This window comes from Letharia lupina, assembly GCF_014066315.1.
Source record: "Letharia lupina isolate WasteWater1 chromosome Unknown contig_2, whole genome shotgun sequence".
Lineage (NCBI taxonomy): Eukaryota > Fungi > Ascomycota > Lecanoromycetes > Lecanorales > Parmeliaceae > Letharia > Letharia lupina.
Window position 1 is genome coordinate 1,865,692 of NW_023502971.1, and position 21,542 is coordinate 1,887,233.

General features: G+C 50.9%; 9 protein-coding genes across 9 annotated transcripts; 6 read left to right on the forward strand and 3 right to left on the reverse strand.

Annotated features, from left to right (window-relative positions):
* Positions 1 to 371: 371 nt before the first annotated feature.
* HO133_004596 (uncharacterized protein) lies at positions 372 to 1,668 on the forward strand (the record flags this gene model as incomplete). The annotated part of the gene is made up of 3 exons (XM_037295512.1): positions 372 to 611; positions 662 to 685; positions 736 to 1,668. 3 exons carry the CDS (start codon positions 372 to 374, stop codon positions 1,666 to 1,668), a joined length of 1,197 nt encoding a protein of 398 aa, XP_037157513.1.
* A 434-nt stretch (positions 1,669 to 2,102) lies between these two features.
* HO133_004597 (uncharacterized protein) lies at positions 2,103 to 2,915 on the reverse strand (the record flags this gene model as incomplete). Its single annotated transcript, XM_037295513.1, has 1 exon — positions 2,103 to 2,915. The coding sequence occupies one exon, from the start codon at positions 2,913 to 2,915 to the stop codon at positions 2,103 to 2,105; it is 813 nt and encodes a 270-aa protein (XP_037157514.1).
* A 2,533-nt stretch (positions 2,916 to 5,448) lies between these two features.
* Positions 5,449 to 10,137, forward strand: HO133_004598 (uncharacterized protein; the record flags this gene model as incomplete). The annotated part of the gene is made up of 1 exon (XM_037295514.1): positions 5,449 to 10,137. One exon carries the CDS (start codon positions 5,449 to 5,451, stop codon positions 10,135 to 10,137), a length of 4,689 nt encoding a protein of 1,562 aa, XP_037157515.1.
* Positions 10,138 to 10,986: 849 nt separating this feature from the next.
* Positions 10,987 to 12,887, forward strand: HO133_004599 (uncharacterized protein; the record flags this gene model as incomplete). Its single annotated transcript, XM_037295515.1, has 3 exons — positions 10,987 to 11,101; positions 11,158 to 11,691; positions 12,433 to 12,887. The coding sequence occupies 3 exons, from the start codon at positions 10,987 to 10,989 to the stop codon at positions 12,885 to 12,887; spliced, it is 1,104 nt and encodes a 367-aa protein (XP_037157516.1).
* A 442-nt stretch (positions 12,888 to 13,329) lies between these two features.
* Positions 13,330 to 14,451, forward strand: HO133_004600 (uncharacterized protein; the record flags this gene model as incomplete). Its single annotated transcript, XM_037295516.1, has 3 exons — positions 13,330 to 13,334; positions 13,389 to 13,539; positions 13,819 to 14,451. The coding sequence occupies 3 exons, from the start codon at positions 13,330 to 13,332 to the stop codon at positions 14,449 to 14,451; spliced, it is 789 nt and encodes a 262-aa protein (XP_037157517.1).
* Positions 14,452 to 14,633: 182 nt separating this feature from the next.
* HO133_004601 (uncharacterized protein) lies at positions 14,634 to 15,698 on the reverse strand (the record flags this gene model as incomplete). Its single annotated transcript, XM_037295517.1, has 3 exons — positions 14,634 to 15,197; positions 15,252 to 15,538; positions 15,590 to 15,698. 3 exons carry the CDS (start codon positions 15,696 to 15,698, stop codon positions 14,634 to 14,636), a joined length of 960 nt encoding a protein of 319 aa, XP_037157518.1.
* A 918-nt stretch (positions 15,699 to 16,616) lies between these two features.
* On the forward strand, positions 16,617 to 18,093 carry HO133_004602 (uncharacterized protein; the record flags this gene model as incomplete). The annotated part of the gene is made up of 2 exons (XM_037295518.1): positions 16,617 to 17,074; positions 17,127 to 18,093. The coding sequence occupies 2 exons, from the start codon at positions 16,617 to 16,619 to the stop codon at positions 18,091 to 18,093; spliced, it is 1,425 nt and encodes a 474-aa protein (XP_037157519.1).
* A 764-nt stretch (positions 18,094 to 18,857) lies between these two features.
* On the forward strand, positions 18,858 to 19,859 carry HO133_004603 (uncharacterized protein; the record flags this gene model as incomplete). Its single annotated transcript, XM_037295519.1, has 1 exon — positions 18,858 to 19,859. The coding sequence occupies one exon, from the start codon at positions 18,858 to 18,860 to the stop codon at positions 19,857 to 19,859; it is 1,002 nt and encodes a 333-aa protein (XP_037157520.1).
* A 608-nt stretch (positions 19,860 to 20,467) lies between these two features.
* Positions 20,468 to 21,392, reverse strand: HO133_004604 (uncharacterized protein; the record flags this gene model as incomplete). The annotated part of the gene is made up of 2 exons (XM_037295520.1): positions 20,468 to 20,992; positions 21,072 to 21,392. The coding sequence occupies 2 exons, from the start codon at positions 21,390 to 21,392 to the stop codon at positions 20,468 to 20,470; spliced, it is 846 nt and encodes a 281-aa protein (XP_037157521.1).
* Positions 21,393 to 21,542: the final 150 nt, after the last annotated feature.

The following is a 21,542-nucleotide window of genomic DNA, read 5'->3' on the forward strand; positions in this document are numbered from 1 at the left end:
TATAGGATATGGAATGAGTGCAACCCGGAAAACAATCAAAATATGATTTAGATGCAAGATCAACACACATGTTATAGGCAAGGACAGAATTTAGACGTATTCTGAACTTCTCTTGAGACAGGACGCAGGTGGGGAGGATGTCAGATGTAAGGCAAGACCGCCCTGTAGAAATCCCAGCGAAACACATATATTATTTGAGTAATCATTTCAACATAAATGGTCATCTCAAGTCAGTTTCGTGTCCCTCACTTTGAATTACAACATCTTCAAACCATTCGCTGTCCAGTCTTTGCGCCTATAGATAGATCCTCACTCTTGTAACCCGGCAGAGCGTTAAAATAATGTGATTGGCTCCAGTTCAATCCAACCACATGGATCCAAGCAGAGGTACTTCTTGCGCAAGAAATATAAATCCTCAACACACCACCTCCCTGCCTCTTACCCATCAGTCCTCACGCAACAACCTGAAGCGTCAAATCACCGACCAGCTTGTAGCTCCGAGCGACGTCCTAAATTACGAGAGAACTGTAAAAAGGCAGAAACCTGAACAGCTACCCGGGAGTCAAGCCATGGATAAGAGACATCCCAGCTCCTTCCAGCAGCTGGAAAAGGTATGCCATGTCAACATCTGAATTGGGCCACGCGCTGACGAATTCCATAGCTGGGTGAGGGGACATATGCAACAGTAAGGCTATCATTCTGCTGTTGCACAAAATCGCTCATTCAGACCGTCAGGTCTTCAAAGGACGTAACCGCCAGACAGGCGAGCTCGTTGCTCTCAAAGAGATCCACCTAGATAGCGAAGAAGGCACTCCCAGCACCGCCATCCGCGAAATTTCGCTCATGAAAGAGCTCAAACATGACAACATTGTCTCATTACACGATGTCATACATACCGAGAACAAGCTCATGCTCGTCTTCGAATACATGGACAAGGACCTTAAGAAGTACATGGACTCCCGCGGCTCCGGCGGCCAATTGGACTACATCACCATCAAATCCTTCATGCACCAGCTCCTCCAAGGCATTGCTTTTTGCCACGAAAATCGTGTACTACATCGAGACTTAAAGCCTCAGAATCTCCTCATCAACAACAAGGGCCAACTCAAGCTCGCAGACTTCGGTCTGGCCAGAGCTTTCGGCATTCCAGTTAACACCTTCTCCAATGAAGTAGTCACTCTCTGGTACCGCGCCCCAGACGTTCTCCTCGGCTCCCGCACCTATAACACCAGCATCGACATCTGGTCCGCCGGCTGCATCATGGCCGAAATGTACACTGGACGCCCCTTATTCCCCGGTACCACAAACGAAGACCAACTGCAGAAGATTTTCCGCATAATGGGTACGCCATCAGAGCGCAGTTGGCCTGGCATCAGCCAATTTCCCGAATACAAATCCAACTTTCACGTCTATGCGACGCAGGATTTGCGCATGTTTCTTCCCCAAATTGATCAGATGGGGCTGGATCTGATCTCGAGGATGTTGCAGCTGAGGCCGGAGATGAGGATTGGTGCGTTGGAGGCATTGAGTCATTTGTGGTTCAGAGACCTTCCACAATTGAGGCAACAGCAGGCACAGCAGGCACAGCAGATGCAGTTGGGAGGGCAGGGAAGCATGTTGATGGGCGGAGCCAGTGGTGGTGGATATGGTGTCCCGGTTTACCAGTGAGGTTGTAAAAGTGGGGTGGGAGGTCGAAAGCGGACCGTGCTGTGCGATGAGTCTACTGGAGGATGTGATACCCTTATATCATGTCAGCGCTGGCGTATGTACGGTGTCGCGTGGGATGGGCTTGTGGGGGTTCCCAAATGCATAATGATGATTGGGAATGAGCATTTCTCTTATAAGGGTTTCGTCACTGATGCACAGCTTGAAAAAGTCGACCTTCTCTAGATATTCTTATCAATGGCAAATATGCTGTTGGTATCATACGAAAACTGCGGCTTGGCCTCTGTCGTGCTTTTGGGTAGCCGTCCATCCTTTCTTGTAAAGATTGCTCCCACGGCATGCTCAAACAACTTCCCTCTTCCGACTGGATATCTTTCGCAAGTCACGAAGATAGTCCCTGAAAGCTGCGCCCACACCACCCCGCTTTTCTCCATTTCTCATGCCATAGCAGCAAAACGCTTCTTCCTCGCCTCCGCCGCCGACCTATCCTTATCACTCAACCCACTCCCAGCCTTCTTAACCCCATCCTTCGGCGTCCCGCTCCTCTCCCTCCCATTCCTCCCTCCACCCCGAACTCTACTCCGCTTCTCCCGACCATCCCTCCTCCCCCCATCATCGCCCCCGCGCCCTCTCTTCTGGCCTCTCGCCGCGCGCTCCGGTAATGCTTCATCGAGCCCCTTCACGGCGACTCTATCCCCCACGTCCCCAGTGCCGAACTTCTTAGCGCGCTCGATTGCTTTGAGTGCATCTTCATCCGATTCTTGCATCCCGAAACGGGCCGCGCGTTTTTGACGCTTGGCCAGTTCGTCGTCTAGGGTCGTCGCTTTGATACCGGTAGATGGGAGAGATCTTTTCTTGTCGGCTTCTGTAGCCTTGACATCCTCGACCGAGGCGGCGGCTTTGGTGTCCTCGGTGGTGGGGGCAGGCGGGTCGACGGTCAGGTCGTTGGTTTTCGAGGGGTCCGTGTCCACGACCTGATTTGGAACTGCTGTCGGGTTGGTGGGTTGACCAAGGCCACCTGCTGCTATTGCTGCGGCACCAGTTGGCTCAGCGGCGGCTACATCATCCTCCCAGTCAATTTCATCTTCGGCTCCTGCGGTAGTTGCGATATTGGATGTGGCGGCTTGCTCTGTGTCGTACTGTTGTAGACGCGCGATCAGGTCGGCCTTTTTGCCGGTGTGAGGAAGGGAGCGGGTTTTGAGTAGGTCTTCAAGCTCGGCATTCTTCTTCTTGGCGTAATCGGTCGACATGGTGAGTACTGAAAGGGTGGAATGGCTTGCTATTGGTGAGGTAGGAAACGGTGAAGCGTTGTGGTTTGGCGGTAAGAGAGGATGAATAGTTGTCGAAAGACGTGTGGTTTGTTCGTGGAAGATGGTGTTTGCAAGACAACAGAAAGCCGGTTCGATTGGGTCAGGTCAGCAGTTGGAGTCTTGTATCGTCGATGGAGAGACGATGGTTGTCGAGGAATGTACTGATTGCAGAACTCCAGAACACCGCAAGGATAGGGCTGAGCTTAGCGCCATTTTTGACAATAGAGGCACTTTCGATTCAAACAATAGGTAAGTGGGATGTGGTTTCCGTATTCACTTCTCAACACGTCGCTGTAAAGGACGTTGTCTCTGAAAATAAATTCATTGGTGTCACAAATAAATTTCTTTGTCCACCTGTGAAGAAGCTCATAGACTGCGCTGGCAAGGAGGCTCAGTGGCATGTCTTCCGAGGGCGCGAGGGGCAGTCGTTACAGATTGGAAAAGCAACAATTCTATGACGCAACACAATCGATTTCGCAGAGCATCAGCTATCTGATGCGGACTCAAATCCACCTAGGACCCGCTTTCCCCTCCACCACCAGAGCGTCACATGACCGACATGGCACCGAGAGAATGGATGCGCCAGGAACGCGGCCGACCAATCATGCCCAATCACTACCATGACAGCTGCAGATGGTGGCACACCATCATGACCGTACGGTTGTCGGCGTCGCCGTCAGCTTCCCTGGCTGTCTGAAGTGAGGGGAAATCCATGCATCATTCGAGTCGCCTTCGCGCTGTACTCGACATCCGAAGGACCAGCTCTATGTAGCTGCGTCCCTTTTTCGCCACTCCCTTTAGATCCTCCGCGAGCCTTCATGTCCGTTCATCACTCCACTCCAAGCCGCTCCACTCCAATCAGCGACATAGGCTTTTGTACGGACCGAGGCGATGGACCTTGACATTCCGTGATTCAACCTTCCATGTCGACCATTCACATCTTCATCATAGGAGGCTGCTCGGCTGTGAAAGATTAGGTTCTAACAGTCGTTTCCGTCAGTCATGAGAGGATGTCGAATAGTAGTGTTCGTCAGACGTAAGCGTACGTGCAAAGTAAAATAATCAATAAGGGTCTCTGCGATCGTCAAAACCTCAAATGTTAGCAGTTCCAAAAATTTGGAGAGAAGTACTGTATTGACCAAGCTTCGTGATAAAAGTGGCGGGCTGTTTTGGTTGGGGCCCCGTGGTTGCATCATGCATCATGCATCGGAACGGATAATTGGTGAGCCTAGAAGGCGAAGCGCTGCATTAACGCTCATGATTCGATCCCAACGCCTGTACCTATCCCACACTACAAACGTGCCTTCGAGAACGAATGATAGCATGGCGTTTACCAGGTTTGCACGTTACAACAACGTTTTCTCTCAGTACTTCACTAAAAGCTTGTGGGCCCGCCTCACTTGCGTTCAGAACCGACGAATAAGGGTGGATTCATGTGACTTTGTCACTTGTATGGATAGGTACAGGTGAGGCTGCTGGGGTTGGTCTCCATGGCAGTTTCTGCTTCGGCGAGTATCGTCCTACGTCTAGAAGTCCGATACCAAATACCGCTGAACCCTCGCTCATCTTTCGTAGTTGACGGCAAAGCATCTGACCATGACAGAGACATCTAGGGCTGATGTCAATTCGATGGCCACGCCGTCTTGCCCGGCTTCTGCTGTTGCTCTTGTTATTGCTCTTGCTCTCACTTGAAGCATGAAAAGATGGACTACAGAGATCTAAAAAGATCTCAAGGGTCGCCTCATTCGACGCGACGGTCTCGCCCCCAACGGCTTAGCAAGGTCCAATTAAGATCCTGGTTACACGTTGCCTCCCGTCGGTGCCGCCAATTTTTGCTTGACTTGTCCCACGGTTCCCACCCCCTCCCAAATTTAAGGGATGATCCTTTTTTCCCCACCTCAAACATGCTACATAGTAAGATATCTTCCAAAATTTAAAACAACAACTGTCTCGTTGATCTTCTTATCTTTTTATTCATATGTTTTATTTGATTATTTTTCATATCTTTTCTTTCCGACAACCATATATATTACTCAACAACAAATCTGCCTTGTTCATCGACCGCCTGTCTTCACCGCAACTTGTTCCTATTTCGGGGTGTCCCGTTGTACATGTGGCTGTGAGGCTGTGCGACTTTTAGTGGCTCTGAGCTGGCATCGAGAAATATTTTACGCCTGCGCGCGAAAAAAGACAAAAGGCAACGGTCGTATCATTGATCTAAGCACGTGAATGTCACGGGATCCTCATCTCACATCTTCATCCGAATACTCATATCGAATGCCATGTAAACTTTTTTGAGGCACGTGCTATCAGTCCGCCGCCTCGGCGTACCTTTTTTTGACCTTATACTGACTGTGCTACAAAGGCATCGCGGACCCTAGTCCATATGACATGATCGCTGGCTGTCACATATATCGCTCATGTCCTCCATCGCTGTAGTTTGTTCGAGTGCTTCGCGAGCCAAGCAGCAACAATGGCTTCGCGGGGAGCATTTGGCTTCAAGTCTGCGAAGCAATCAGGCAAAGCAGAGTCAAAGGAGAAGACACCAGTGGGCCCATCACCAAGACCGCCCATAGCGTCTTCAGCATCCAATTCCTCGAAAATGCCGACGCATTCTTCCTCTTTTTTTTCTCGCAGCAAACACATTCGGCCAAAAGTCGATTCTTCGTCCTCGAATATCGCAACAGCCTCTAACACTTCAACCAACAAATCGCAGAGCTCGCTCCGTGTCGCCACCACAAGAAGCGAGCCGGGAACAAGGACAATAGCTGAGCCGGCGCGGAATGCGGGATTGGGGATCTCAACCTTGACTCAATCTCCTGGGATACCTGCGCCTAAGTCGGGGAAGCAGGTTCGCAACATTTTGAGGCGTAAGGCCCCAATAGAGCAGCACGGCCAATATGCTCGTACTGATTCCTCGGCTTCTTCATACGAACCAACGCCATCAGCAAATCCGCTACAGACTGTCAGTTCGCCTGGAGGCTACAGGGACGCTTTTCCTGGATCTGTCTTTGGAATCGCCGTGCCCGCTGTGTCCAGCACACCAGCTCTGGGCCAAAGCTCGGAGTTGGCTACTTCGAGCTCTCGAATGGCCAGCTACAACACTCGCAACACCCCAGAAGCTTTGTCCACACAAAATTTGCCTCCTCCGACTCCTACCTTCGCTGATAGCGGCTCGTCTACTCGCCGCTCCGAATCGCCTGGCGCCTTCAGTAGGACTTCCACACCTACATCCATGTCATCGCAGTCGCCGGGGGTCTCGACCCCAATCAAGGCTCCCATAGGCAGAAAGCAGCTTAGTCCAACCCGGAGCCGCCCACCTGTGACAAGACGGAAATTTCCAGGCGTTCCGCTGCAAGAGGACTCCAATATTTCGCGGAGTCGAGGCCTCACAGCGGTGCGAGAATCCTTGACCTCTTCGTCGTCTTCATCTACTGTCAAAGGCACTGATAGGCGTGACGGCTCTCAAGTACATTCAACCTCAAACCGGTCAACTCCTATCCCTCCCAGTCCTCCTGTACGGCAGTCGTCCATGAGGTTAGGACCATCACCTCTTAAAGACCACGGTAGAAGGCGGGAGGTTATTAAAGGTGCGCCAGATCTACGTTCATATGATGCTGTGGGACTGCAAAGGCCCCACGGTGAATCTTTTGTCGCACAAAACGACTCATACCGACACAATTGGTCTCGAACGCCACCTCCCAGGCCGAGTCGAGAAGGGACTCCAAGTCTTGATCTTAACGACACGCTCGACCTCTTGCAGGGTACCAAAACCCGTATTATTTTGGATAGAGACGTCCCAAGCAGCGAAAGGGCGGTTGGTACAAATACGAGTCGTACTGCGTTGGGCCGCTTTCCATCTAACGCGTCCTCGATGTCCGCGAGACCATCCCGAATGCCATCACCAAATCCGGTCGTTACAAATCCTCTTCGACCGATTCGTAGCGAACCCTCAAAACCGCAAGCTCTACCGTTGGTGGAGACTAATGTTGGTGGTGTCCGATCCACGAAAGATCCTAGTCCGCTGAGTGCCAGCTCCAGCAAGTCCTCTTCTCGATTTGGGTTTTTTATGAAGCGCACAAGGTCGCCGTTGGACACCGCAGCTTTCGAAAATCCCGAAAAGGCTGCAAAGAAGGGTCCAGCTGCGGGGACTGGCCACGAAGGCTACGGAAAATATGCGCGACGAGGCCGAAGTGGCAGTATCAGTACCAGCGCCAGCAGAGGTCGGTCAACAAGTACCAACAGTGCTGGACGTACGTCCATCAGTCGAAAAAGCAGTTTTACGAGCCGGGATGACCATGAGATGGACGAATTCCTACGGGAAAGACTCGCACCTGTAGTCATGACTGGAGGCGGTCAAGCGATCGACGGTCGTACTTTGGCTTCAGTACATCACCCTACGAGCAGTGGAGAAAGTGCAGCGGCCATGACGTCGAGTGAAAGTCTTGATGGAACAGGTGAGCCGCTTTCACGCCAGATGCTTATGCGCAGCGAAACCCCAGGTAGAGAGCTCGCCAATATGCACTACCTCCGCAGAGACCATCGAAGGCTACCTGACAGGAAGGATAACCCAGAATACCGAATTAAGCAGCAGGAGGAAGGGTACGTGGGTTCGTCATACGGGGAGCCAACATTGGCGGCGCGGCGCTCGGCGCATCGATCACAATTGTTTGGAAAAGCGGTCGAAGTAATGAAGATTCCCGCACCAATCGACACACGGGCTGTTGCGGCCTCTCCTAGCATGGAGAGCCACGATGACCTTCAGTCCATTCTTATTCGGACAGATGGTACGCTTCAATTTAACGATAACATAATCGAAAGGCGTGAGGGCAACTGGCTCAAATCACAGAATCCTGAGGGTCGTGCAAGATCAAGATCTCCAAGAAAATGGGCCTTTTTCCAGAGAGCACAAGCTTCCCCAAGAACGCGAGTAGAAGCCATCGCGCCGCAATCAAGTAACGATCAGACCAGTTTCAGAGAGCTCCCAGCAACGGTATCGAGCCTTCCGGAATCTCGATCTGTCGCGTTCTACGCGCTGCTTGACGGCAGCGAGCAAGAAGTCTCAAACGAGATGGGTGTTATACAATCAGCAGAGAGGAATCGGCTTAACACTATCCATAGTGGGGTACCGGCTTCTCTGAGCGCCCAAGACATTTCTCCGCAGCGAGACCACAGGCTTTCCACGCTTTTGCCTTCACCTCCGAGGTTGACCGCAGAATCCCCCAACCTTCGAGTTCCACTCACGCCCAGTGCCATTCTCCGCCCACCTGAGGCCACAACTGCAGCTGCGAGGGAAGTCCGACCTGTTCCACTCCAAGAGCCTAAGAAACCTCGATTGCAGCAAGTTGGCCGCATTCCCAGAGTCGTCTCAAAGCGTGATCGTCCACACAAGCCGCCTCCTCAGTCTTTCTCTCGCCCTTTTGCACGACGTCCCTCTATTGTCAACGAAGCCCCCACAACGGTTCCAGAAATAGGAGCACAAAACCACGTTGAGCGACCGCGTCTAGGAATACTGACCGAAGTCATCCCCTCCAATACTTGGGGTGACCAAGACTCTGCCAAACCAGCTAGTGCCCCTGTGAAACCCAGCGAAGGCTTCTATGGAATTGATAAAGACGAGTTCTTAGCCTTTCCGCCAAGGATTGGATCCGAAGTGTCGGGCTCAAGCAGCTCCGGAATTTTAAGCCTCGTTGGGACGACCGCTATTGTTCCCGAGCCGGGTACTGCTCCTGATGAAGATGAGGTCTGGAACGAATACAACGAATTCCTTGACACCGTTGAGTCTCCCGCCCCATTGGCCGAAGAATCTAAAAACCCCCTTGAAACAATCCTACGAAAAGGTGGGTGGGCACCTGAGCCTCTTCATATTCGGAAGGTATCCTCGGGAACGGGTTCATCGAGCAGCATTGAGAAGAGAGTGCCAGCAACATATCCAGGTATATCGGCACCAACAAGACCTTTACCTAGTCCTCCAGATAGGTCAAAGCTCAGTGGTTCTGGACGACCCGCAACTCCGGTGACTATCTCCGATCTGTTGGCAGGGTATGGCGATCAGAATAGATCCAGTGCGATCAACAGGCGACGGAGCTTGTCCAGTGGCAGTCGGTATAGCACGAGCTCGATTGAGTCTGACCCCAATTCGCTTGGCGGCCGTGAGAACAGGCAGAAGAAGACAAGTACCCCTCCTGTATCTGCAAAGACTCACACGGGACCTATCGTCCAGAGTAGCTTGAGATTCGATGCGCTTATGACCAGTCGCTGGCTTTCTTTTGATAGGGTCTTGTTCAGCCCAGCTCTTGTCGAGGCAAAGCGCAATCACAAAGGTCGAGTCCTAGTGCTTGATGGACTTGGTAACGACGATTGGTCCTTCTACTGCGCCGAGACTTACGTGGACGTTGACATTTTCAACCTGAGTCCTAAACCTGCCAGCTCGCCGCAAATTGGAGCACTTCAGCTCCCCAAGAATTATCATCAAGTCCAGCATGTTGATATCAAAACACCATTTCCATTTGAAACAGGATCCTTCACAGCTGCTGTCTTCCGCTTCCCAGCTGCAACGTCGGAGGATGCGTACCTCAATTCAATTTCAGAGTGCATGCGAGTGCTCCGTCCCGGAGGTTATCTCGAAATGAGTATTCTAGACATAGATATGGTAAATATGGGCAACCGAGCCAGAAGAACCCTTGATGAGCTCAAGTACAGAATGGCAGTTTCTCAACCAGAGTTGGACCTGAGGCCGTTGTCAGACAGTCTACAGAAAATGGTGAAACAGAGCGGTTTCGAAAACCTTAATCGTTGCGTGCTGAACGTACCTGTCGCTGGCCACGTATCGAGGTCTCGGTCTCGACCTGGGTCGTTAGACGAGAACAGCGGCACGCTGAAAGACTTGCGTAAGGAGCCTTCTGGCCAGGGAGACGGAGGTCTCGCGAAGAGTCTTGCTATAGTGGGAAGATGGTGGTTCACAAGGTGTTATGAGATGATTACATTACCTTACGGAGGTTTGGAGAGAAGCATGTGGAATGACGAGGCACTCCTGCAGGAGTGTGAGAAAAGAGGAACTGGGTTCAAGCTGTTGCTGTGCTACGCTCAAAAGCCGGTAGACCCTAAAAGCCAGCCCGGATCTACGTCAAAGACAACCAGAGGTGTAAGAGTCCGACCTTAATCACGACATGAGAAACGATTTCATTGGTTATGGCTTGACGATGCATTTCCCATTGGCAACATCGGAGCGAATTGTCGAGCGATTTCCTGCGATTTGAGCGGTGCATTCATCCCATGCATTTACGAAAGACCACTGGCGCAAGCCTTGTATGTATGATTACGACTGTTTTGTCGGAGAAGAGAGACATCAAGTAATGGACTCTTGTTTACTTTATATAGGTGCTTGAGGGCACATGATTGGGGTGGGGTTTGGCAGGCTGGTATTTACTGCATACAGTTCTTGGACATAGAGTTGTGATCATACCTGTATAATTTGCCAGCACCCAGTGTTGAAGTTTTGTCAATGGAAGGCACAGTCCAAGCGCTGTAAGAAATGAAATGCGACGCTCAAAAAAAGATCTTCTAGTACTCTTAAAAGCAGGAGGGTCTGGCGATCTCGGACCCTCCTCCTTAATTCTTTGCCACATACTATGGAACACAAAATTCAAACTCAACTACAACTCGATTTTAGAGCCTTGGAGGTCAACCCAATAATAAAATCACCTCCCCTTCACATCCTTCCTGTTTCACTTCTCGTTCACCATTATGCACTCGACATGATATTGCCATTCAACTTCAAAGAGGCTTCGTAGCCATCGTTCCACAAGGATGAGGTCTCGGACTGGCTGGTGCGTTCGCCCTAGTTCACCGGTGCACCTCGACTGTCAACTGATGCCCAAACAGCTTGACTTGCCGTCAAAGGAAGCTCAAGTGTGATGAGCAAAAACCCATCTGCGGTCAATGTACCAAAGCAAACCGCCAATGCCAACCAAGTTCCGGTCTTACCTTTCGTCACCAACACAATGCTTCCATGAATGCAAACGAGGACGGGTCCTGGTCAGAGCGCAACCCTCCCCTCAGTGGATTCTATGCCTACAAAAACACCTTCAATGACAAAACCGTGTGGGTGGATATTCCGAAGCAACGTAAGTATATTGCGCAGTCTGAATCTTGGTTACGCCATGCTCATCGTCTTTCGCAGTCACTTTCTACAATACATCCAACCCTTACACAGACCCTGGGACGCCGGACCTGGAAGCAATGATGTCTACACAAATTCAACCGCCATATGCTCAGCAACAACAGGATCAATGGAACATTGACCATCGATTACAAGATCAGGCTGCCCAACTCCATCCCCACGGTCTTGAGGCCCTGTCCGCCGCTGCGTTGTATGCTCCTCCCGAAGCAAATATGATACCTTATCCGATATCGATGAACAGACGCAATTTCGACAGTCCTTTCGGGTCGAACTCTCCTAATGACGAACACGGCCCTCCCGCTATCCCTTCCCCAAACACTGTTTCCTCAAGCAACAAACTCAACTTCCTTTTGAATCCTCCAGATGCCCTGGATTCGCCAATAGATCCTAGTTTGATGGCGACTCCAGCCATTACAGGTCCTCCACCTTCAAACGGAACAGCTACGGAGAACGCACAGAAACCACGAGCAGAAGGCGAGGCTGAATCGGAGCATAAGGTCGCCTACCTACTCAGGCATTTCTCCGAGTCACCGGGTAAATGGTGTGTAAACTAACCAGCTCTCAGTGATCATGGAAACTAAAGAGCTAGGAAGGATGGACCTCTTTGACCATGGCGCTTATTTCGGGTCCTATGTTCCAGTGCAGGCGAGCTCTCATCCTCTTCTAAAGCATGCAGCATGTGCGTGCGCAGCAAAGCAACCAGGTCGAGCAAGAGGTGCGAAGGCCATCATCCGCGGCGATTGCTCACAAGAGGCGAGGATGGAAGTATTTGATGACCCGTCAATAGACTGGGGATGAGAGGGAGCGTATCATTACGATAAGAGCATAGCTCTGCTAATGGAAGCAATGCAGCAAGATCAAAACGAGTCTTCGCCAAATAGTCCGGATGAGACGGCGCCTACCTAGGGGTCTCCAAGATATGCTGGATCAATTCAATGATCACTGGGCGGCACCATTCAAGTCATGTAGGAACAGCTCGACTAAGATCTGATGTAGTTGTTGCTGCGGTATGTTACTCAGACGTCCAGACTTGTTCTCGGCAAGGGCTCATGTAAGATGCTAGACAGCAATACTATGCGTTTACGGAGTTTGTCAGTGCGACTGGTGCTACCTGGTCGCATCCCCTTGATGGTACGAAATAATTGCTGGACATTGCCGAAGGGGGCATGATGCCCCTAGCGACTTTCTGGAATTTTGCCCGTCAAGATTATCTCGCAGCGTGTAAGTCTGTATTGATCATAGTCTTACAGAAATGATGATTCTAATGATCCGCAGTCATACATGAGCGCCGGACCCGCCTTGACACCGGTGATCTCGACCTTTGGAGAGAAGCTGGCCTGTCCATTGACGAGAATAATCTTATCCTATCTCCTGGCATCTGGCTCGTTTTGGGCCCTTTGCCGAGCGAACGAGCCCGAGGGTCGCCAGGGCATGGGACAATTACTAGCAGCAGAGTGGAAAGCGGCATGCCTGAAGCGAAAAGCACTATAAAAGAAGACATGATATCCAACGCCCTGGTTTGGCTCTCGTTCCAACTTTGTAACTTTATCGCCCCAAGAGAGGGATTCGCCCCAATTCCAGCCGGAGATCGGTCCGAACAACTTCAGAAAGACGAGGTGGGAGAGTATGAGAAGTCGCAGAAATCACTGCTTGAAAAGTGGAAGGGCTTTGCACGTGAATTTGAAGTGTGGTTCGAGGGTCTTCCGGCAACGTTCCAGCCAGCGACGTGAATCAGGTCATCTCGAAACATGACTGTAGATCCTAAAGGACTTGACCAAACCAACCATCGAATCTTCTACGAAACTTGGGATACCAACGGAATGGTACATTATTTCGTAATATTTCCCTCTTAGCCGGGACTCTAATCTGGATAGGGAGACTTGATTTAGCCTTCTGACTGATCTTTCGACTCAACTTCCAAAGTGACATGAAAGGGCCTCCTTCTCACTCTGCTTCCTAGATCTGTCTCAGGACTTGCAATATTGCCGTGTGTAGGACATGGTGACTCTGTATAATTGTCAGTGCGGAGCAACGATGCAGCACTATCACATGGCTCAGATCCTTCTACTCGTCCATAAACCACACGAGACAACCATGCGCCAAAGTACAATTGCTAGTCGCCTAAATTCATATCGCTTGATTGAAGAGTAAATTGTCTCCCATTGCTACGAGATGTGGTACGTGGCATGTGTCGTTATGGCTGCTAATGCCCTTGACTAACAATATGCTAGTGGTATTGCCTTGTCTCGTCAACCATCTTCGGTGCGGGTCCATCAGACACAACCATTATTCGTGGCTGGTCAATGTCCTGCCCAGAGACACGTGGTCCTAAAACTACTGCGTGGTGTAGAAATAGATCTCGGATGGGCTACGGAAAACCGGGTGCAGCAGCTGTTAGAAGACTGTGATGGAGATTGAGATACTGCTTGTTGGCCTTTGAAAGCCGTTCGCATCGTGCCATGAGGGATTTGGGGAGTGCTCACCGTGCATTACTTGGCTCTCTGTCTCGTTGACCATGGCCAAAGGGCTTCTGAGAGGTTCATTGACTTTCTGGAATTGCTCTGTAGAGCTCATGACGCGCCAAGTTGCTTATACCAACCCGTTGAGTTCTCTAGCATTGATATTGGATTGCCTGCTCTTAGGTGTATGCTGGAACTTCAGCCATCCTATGGCATCGCATCGTTCAGCAACAAACCATGGCTAGAGGCAGAAATTCTAGATGTAACGACCCACGAAGCGGTGGCAGATACTACCAGCGAGATCGTGCAGGTATGGATCTCGGTTATACCAACGACCACCGCAGAGCACAACCATCCAGTGAACCCGGTACTACAATTAGAGCAAATGCCAGCATTCGTGGTCTTGGCCATCATTTTTCATGGCACCCATCGACGCTCGTCATACATCCCGCCCCACGAGCGGAGAAGACAGCCACCAAATCCTTTCCCACCTAGCCCACCACATCTGTCTCACTGTGACCAAGGGTATAAGGCCATCATTCGTGAGATCTCCCGTGAAGGATCCATCCTACAGCAGAAGGTGGAAAGGCTTCTGGCAGGTTTGTCACGTCTGATGCCCAACGACGATGAGATGGATTTCGGAGCGGCTAACATGCCCTATTTCATGCCTTTCAAGCCACGCGCAATCACGCAAGATGAGGCAGACAAGAAGCTCGAGGGCTGTAAGAACACCGGCTCTGGGACTACCAGCGTCGACGCGGCCAAATTTGCCGGAATTTACATGCTTGCCCCGAAGTTGGATTTTGAAGATCTGAGTGGCTTTCTCCTAGACTAGGCTTACGAAACGGGCAACAACACCGAAAAATACCATTATGTCTGACATTCCAATTGGCTAAATACCTTTTTGTGAGCAATACATAAAGGCCTGTTGCTACTACGTTTTGTACTCGCCAAACTCTCCCACAAGCAGCAACACTGCAACAGACAGTTCTTTGTTTGGCTTGGAGTGTAGCCAATCTACTCTACTTTCTCCTTCTTCCTCTCCAACCCCTGGCCCACCAGCCTTGCAACATCTTCCGGTGTCTTACCCACCCTCCTGTCTTCCGTCTTCTCCTTTCCTAGGTTTGTTTCATCTGCTACAAATCTAAAGACTTCACTAACCCCATCGAACAAGTTTTTCTCAAATCCTCCTTCGGTACGAAAAGTCTCTGCAATCTCCTTCATTTCATCAACCCATCTGTACGCTTTGGGCGGCATACCCACCAATCCTTGGGCCGCAAGCTCTCCTGTTTTGGGGCTGTAGTCTTTGAGATGTGCTTGCAGGTCGTCGAGCACCCCGAGGGTGTGTGCTGTGGTGAATGATTGGATTGCGATTGCTGTCAAGCCCTTGGTGGTGGATGCAAAACACATTTTCAATCCGCTGGCGGGACCAATCTTGTCGGCTATGTGCTTGATATTGAGAACTTTTGCAAGATGCGCGCCGCTGATAGGAGCGTCATTGAGACTGTGAGGACCGGAGACGACGATGCTGGGTTTGGTCCAACTACCATCTGGTTTGTATTTTGGGGCGCCTCCGATGATCTTTCAACTGCTTTAGGACATGAAACATCACTATATGACGTGCTACTCACATACCCCACCGTCAAGGAATCTCATCATCGGGTAGTCCTTCAAGAGGAGTTCCAGCGTTCGTGCTCCATTGGGACTGATGGCATTAAGGTCAATGTAGAAGAGCGGTTCTTGCTCCGGGTCTCTGACATGTCCAGCTGCTGCTTCGGTGAACCTCTTGGCTGTGCTGATAGCGTCCCGGGGGGGAACAATCGACAGGATGTAGTCTGCTTGAGCAACGAGCTCCTGATCCGTGTCTACCAGCTCGATTGAAGCGGATTTGACACGCTGACGGGTTGACTCGCTGGTGGCATCTTAGAAGGTTGAAACCACCAGTATGGGAATAATGTCTGCTGACCTTCTACCTGAGATATTTGTCAATACTCTATAATTCTGGGCGCTCAAGAGCCTCGCAATGCCTACGCCCATCTCGCCGATAGAGGCAACGCCTACGGTCGCCAGAGAAGGTGGCATGGCTTAGATTATTATTGGTCGAACAGGAAGGTAGGCAGAAATTTCTCTAGAGTACCACAGCTAGTGTAGGTGAGCATCTGATCAATGACTTTCCCTCATTGTCGCTCGGGCCTCCCCATTCCTGAAATATGGACTATGTAACATGGAAGATGTGAATGAGAAATTCATATACGGTATGCCTCATGACGGCTCATGACATGACATATGAACATATGCACGACGACGTAGAGAGAGTAGATGAACTAAACTCGTCTTGGTCTGGTTCCGGAGAATAAAATTTTGCCCCGCCCCACCCCAACCAGCCCCCCTCGGCTTGAAAATGAAAAGCCCGCAAGCTTATCTACCTAGAGCTTACTCTAGAGTCCTAGAATTTTGTAATTTTCAACTCAACCATCAACTCAACGACAAGCTTTGCCGGAGCACTGGAAATTCGCTCTCTTTTACTCAACCAACCAGACTTCCTAGCATCCATGTTGCCGATTTCGCCATCGTCTAGCCACCGTCCAACATGCTTTCATTGGTCGATTACGACCATGACTCTCTCCAACTGTGCTGGTATAGGTCCGAAGTGCCTAAGCACTATCATCGCTCTTGCAGAAAACACCGAGCTTGTACTGGCGCGTCACATGCTGAAGGACCGAGGCGATTGTCGCGCAATGGTCGTTGGCGATTTATAAATTGCTCATATCCACCTGATAGAAAATATTAGCAACACTCAGATACTTTAAAGCCATAAAACCATATACCGTTGACCCTACCACTTTTCACACCAACACTCTTTGATACGATACCCAGGAACGTGGCTGACCCCCAATCCACTATCTTGACCCATCTCTCGTCTTATAATTCCCAGGTCTCGACATCGACCCACGCACCCAGCCGTCTTCGCTCTTTGATTGTATACCCATCTACTGAGCCATGGAGCTGTGGAACGAGCAGGGCACTAAGCCCTTGGGTGCCTCAAAAGCCCAGCTTTGGGAGTCTTCTTCCCAACGAGAGGCATCAAGAATGACAGACGGGAAAGATCTCCTCACACCGCAACCACGACCAACAGTGCGTCGCCTCTCTTCGGCGACTGCCGATTTCAAGGGCTTGAACATTGGACCACATGTTGTTGTACCACCTAAGCATATGGATTCTCCCAGCAATGCTCACGAAACAGCTGCTGCCCTTGAGCTGGCCAAACACCGTCTCAAAAATCTCGATTCAGGCGACGGTGTAGTCACACCTAGCACGCCTCCAGAGACAACGACTACAGATAGCTACGCATTCGCCTTCGATATTGATGGAGTCCTCATACGTGGTGGAAAGCCAATACCAGAGGCAGTTGAAGCTATGAAAGTCTTGAACGGTCAGAACGAGTACGGCATCAAAGTGTAAGTCTATACGCCGTGTATCACTCAAGCAGTCTTTGCTGACTCTCGGTAGCCCCTACATCTTCCTCACGAACGGCGGTGGAAAGACGGAGCAGGAACGGTGTGTAGACCTGAGCAGACAGTTGGAACTGGAGATCTCTCCCGGACAATTCATCTGTGGTCACACACCTATGAGAGAGATGGCACAGAAGTACAAGACAGTCCTTGTTGTGGGAGGAGAAGGCGAGAAGTGCCGCCTCGTGGCAGAAGGCTATGGCTTCAGAGATGTGGTCACTCCAGGCGATATCATGAAAGACAACGACAGAACGACTCCATTCCGACGGCTCACCGACCAGGAGACACAGAACTCACGAGTCCGCAACTTTGGCGAAACCGAAATCGAGGCTATCTTTGTCTTTGCGGATAGTCGTCACTGGGGGGACGATCAGCAAATCATCATTGATCTACTTACATCCAAGAATGGCCGGCTTGGCACGAGCTCCGAGAACTACGATGAAGGTCCGCCAATCTACTTTTCCCATAATGACCTGATATGGTCTGCTGCCCACGAACACACACGCCTTGGCATGGGCGCCCTCCGCTCCTCGTTAGAAGCGATCTACAAAAGCATCACAGGCAAAGACCTGGTATCGACAGCGTTCGGCAAGCCCCAGCTTGGCACATTCCAATTTGCCACACGGTTACTCCAACAATGGCGCAAAGACACTCACGGTATCAACAAGCCGCCAGAAACTGTCTACTTTGTTGGCGATACACCCGAATCGGACATTCGCGGTACCAACGAGTTCAACGAATCTAAGCTGTCCGAGAATGACTGGTACTCGATACTTGTGCGGACGGGCGTATTCAAAGAGGGAACGAAGCCACGGTACACGCCAAGAATAACGGTCAACAACGTCCTTGATGCCGTGAATCATGGCATCAAGCGAGAGATGAGCAAAGCCTCCAAGGCACAGGCTAAGAATACTGAAGAGGCCATCGATGAAATCGTTGATGGTGTGCCCGTTGGTGACGAGTGATGCTAGTAATGTTACTCGGGCCTATGATATCCCTTGGTCCTTTAACAGACAGACAATTTGGAGCTCACGTTTGCTTCCATCTTTTGGTCCTTAGACCCGGATTTGGCGTTTGTACTATAGGCGTCTTGTGGCATGTCTCATCTCGGCCTGCCGGACTCGGTGCTTTTTGTATGCTTTCGTCCAGAAAAAGTCTTTAGTACACAAAAGAGGCGCACGCATATACCCTAGCTAGGCAGATATATCATCCACATTGTAGGCAATGAATGGACCATGTGGTATTTGATCACTTCGAATTCTCTATCTTCTCACCAATCAAATATGGAGGAGTTCCTAGCCTATGCTAACGGTGTAAGCCACGCAAAAATGTACTCTTAATTGAGTAGTAGAGCAGGGTGCTTGGAGCGGCAGCGGCAGCATTTTAGGGGAGAAAGCCGCCCCAATGCAGCCCTAGAGTAGACTTGGCCAAGAGATCTAGAAGAAGAACAATGGTTCTGCTGCAAGTGGTGACTCTGATTCTCCCAAATGAATAACACAACACTCAATAAATAACACACTCACTCCTCGATACCTTCAAAGACATACGAGTAGCATCTTTCAAACATCATATTCTTGCCATTCCATGCTTCCATGCTTCCACCCCACCACGACCCCGCCAACTAAACATTCCAACGCAATGTGGTATCCAGGTGCAGGGTCATAACATGATGGTATGGGCTTATTAACCGCCCTGCAGTCACGTTTCATGCTAGGTGGTTATAGTCATCATGGTTCCTCGCTTTTCAGAACCACCTATTGTCATGTCTCCACCCGTCGAGGAGGTCATTGAAGAAGTCGAAGACCTCACAAAACCTTTGCCTGCTCTGCCTACCTCCGAATTTTCTCGACCCTATACTCCTCGACGAGCCACAGCCCCAGACACACCTACAGCCCCATCTCCCTTCTCAAATCTCTCCGTATCGTCCCTACCGCTACGGCCGCGCACTCGTTCACCCTTCGCACGAGGCCATCTAAGGTCCAAGTCTTCCGGAAGCGGCTCTCTCAGTGCCCCACAAATGACCCGGGCACATTCATCCCCTGTCCCCAACACCACAGGTCGTCCTATAATACCTCGCCCATCCAGCCCTCTCGGACCTCCTCTTCGACACCGCAGCCCCATGAGGAGGCAGTCAGACGAATCATTTTCCAGCTTCAGCAACCAACTAGACATAGACCAGACCATCTCCGAGAATTCGGAATTAGACCTGACGCCCCGAGCAACAGTGGATCTCGACTCCGTGCCTGCTTCCCCCTCACCATCACACAATAATTACCAGACTTTCCCTCGCAGCCGCCGACGGCCTGCGTCACCGCTTCACCAGATTTCGCTGTCCGCTTTCTCTTCAAACACTTCGAAGCATTCACTTCGCGCATCCACTTCCACTCCTTCGTTGGCGGCTAGCCAATACAATGAAGCATACCCGTCCAATTACTCTTTCTCCTCCGGCTCGGTCCCGTCAACGCCCACGTCATTGCGCTCTCGCTCTCCGAGCATATCATCACTTGAGACCATCCCCGACTCTCCTGATGCGGAGCGGGAAGCTGAGAATATTGCTAGACTGAAAGCTGCTGCTGACCAAGAAGATCAGAGTGAGGAAAGTATTAGGAGACGGGCTGGCTCTGATGTCGGAGTGAGAGGGACAGGCAGAGGGGACAAGAGGAAGAGATGGAGTGTTTGCGGGGCGGAGAGGAGGGGTGATTTAGATTTGGAGACGATTTGGGAGGACTAAGGGGAAGGTATCTTTTCCTGCATACGTTACAGCATTTCCAAAGGCGTACAGGGCTTTCCCATTCACGGAAAGGGAACGCATGCAGAGGGGTGGAACGGAGTTTTTAGATCCGTTCTCAGAGCTGGACCCGAGTACAATACAACATCAATGACGCGGTGATCGATCATATTATGCATGAGCTTCGGGGCATCGATATCTGGCGTCAGCATGTACAACATCATCCAAGACCGTTCGACGCCAAGACCGGGGTGACAGGCGTTGGGAAACCGTTCTTGACAGTGTGGAATATTTGCAGCGATACCCGGTGGCCAAGCTTAATATACTAGGGCTGCATTAAAGTATGGCTTTACATTGGAACATGCATACTTAGCTAGTCACTTGGTCAGAAATTGCTTTTGTGCTCCCTATATCGTTGTGCCCCAATCGACAACTGCTTGCGCCATTTAAAGTGGACTCAAGTAATGAAGTACTGTAAGGAGTAGAGCCCGAGGGGGAGTTCCATGCTATGCTACAGTATTTTCGCCATGATACCAAGCCCTTTGGCTGCCCTATCAGAGCCTTCACCGTCGCGAGTGTTTTCGGCATCGATATCTCATGCTCCCATATCCTCACGACCTCAGTCCCAACAGCAACCCAGCCCCCTTCCCTCCCTTGTCCCCACCCTCCCCTCCACCAGGCAAATACGTCACATTCGGATTTCCTGCCAACGTCTGCGCGATCTCCTTACTCGCCTCGATCCTCCTAATCATGATCAACCCATCCCCAGCCCTCGCCACAGCCCTCGAAATCGTCTCTGCGCTCTCGGCCTCCCCCTCCGCCCTAATCACATTCGCCTGCCTCTCCTGCTCCGCCTTCTCCACTATAAATCTACTCCTCTCTGCATCTTGCTGCGCGATCTGCTTCTGCTCGACGGCCCGGGTGAATTCTTTGCCGAAGGTCATGTGCGTGATGGAGACGTCTTCGAGGGCGATGTTGAATTCGGAAGCGCGTTTGAGAAGGTCGGTGCGTATGCGGGCGGAGACGGATTCTCGTTGCGTGATCAGTTCGGCGGCGTCGAACTGGGCGACGATGGATTTGAGGACTTCGTTGCCGATGGAGGGGAGGACGCGCTCGTCGTAGTCGAGTCCGAGGGACTAGGTACAGAGATATGTCAGCGTACGGTACAAAATGTAGACGGAATGCTTGTGTTGGAAGGCGGAAATATGATCGTACCTGGTATATCTTTGGCAAGTTCGGGACTTCTGGTCTATGCAGGACCCTCAACGTCAAGCTGACCATCTGCAAATCCTTGCTCCCGGTCGTGGTTGAGATATTCCTGGGTTTGGTGCGGACATCGTAAATGATGGATTTCTGCAGCCAAGGAATCAGGAAATGTGTGCCTTCGTTGACGACGGTCTCTTTGACTCCTGACAGACGGTCGAATATTACTGCGCGAGTGCCGCCTTTGACATCGTACATGGAGGCTTGGACGAAGGCACCGCCGATGGCGACAGGGACGGCCCATCTGTAGACTGCGCTAAGGGCGTTGGCCATAGTGGAGGATTCAAGATGGAGATATTTCTAGTTCTGCGGAGGATGGCATGAGCTTTGGTCGGAAAATATCGAGGTTCAATCCGGTTTAGCGCCATCTCGAAGTTACTTGGCAGCATGAAAGCAACTCTTTATTCACCCGTCACTTCCGAT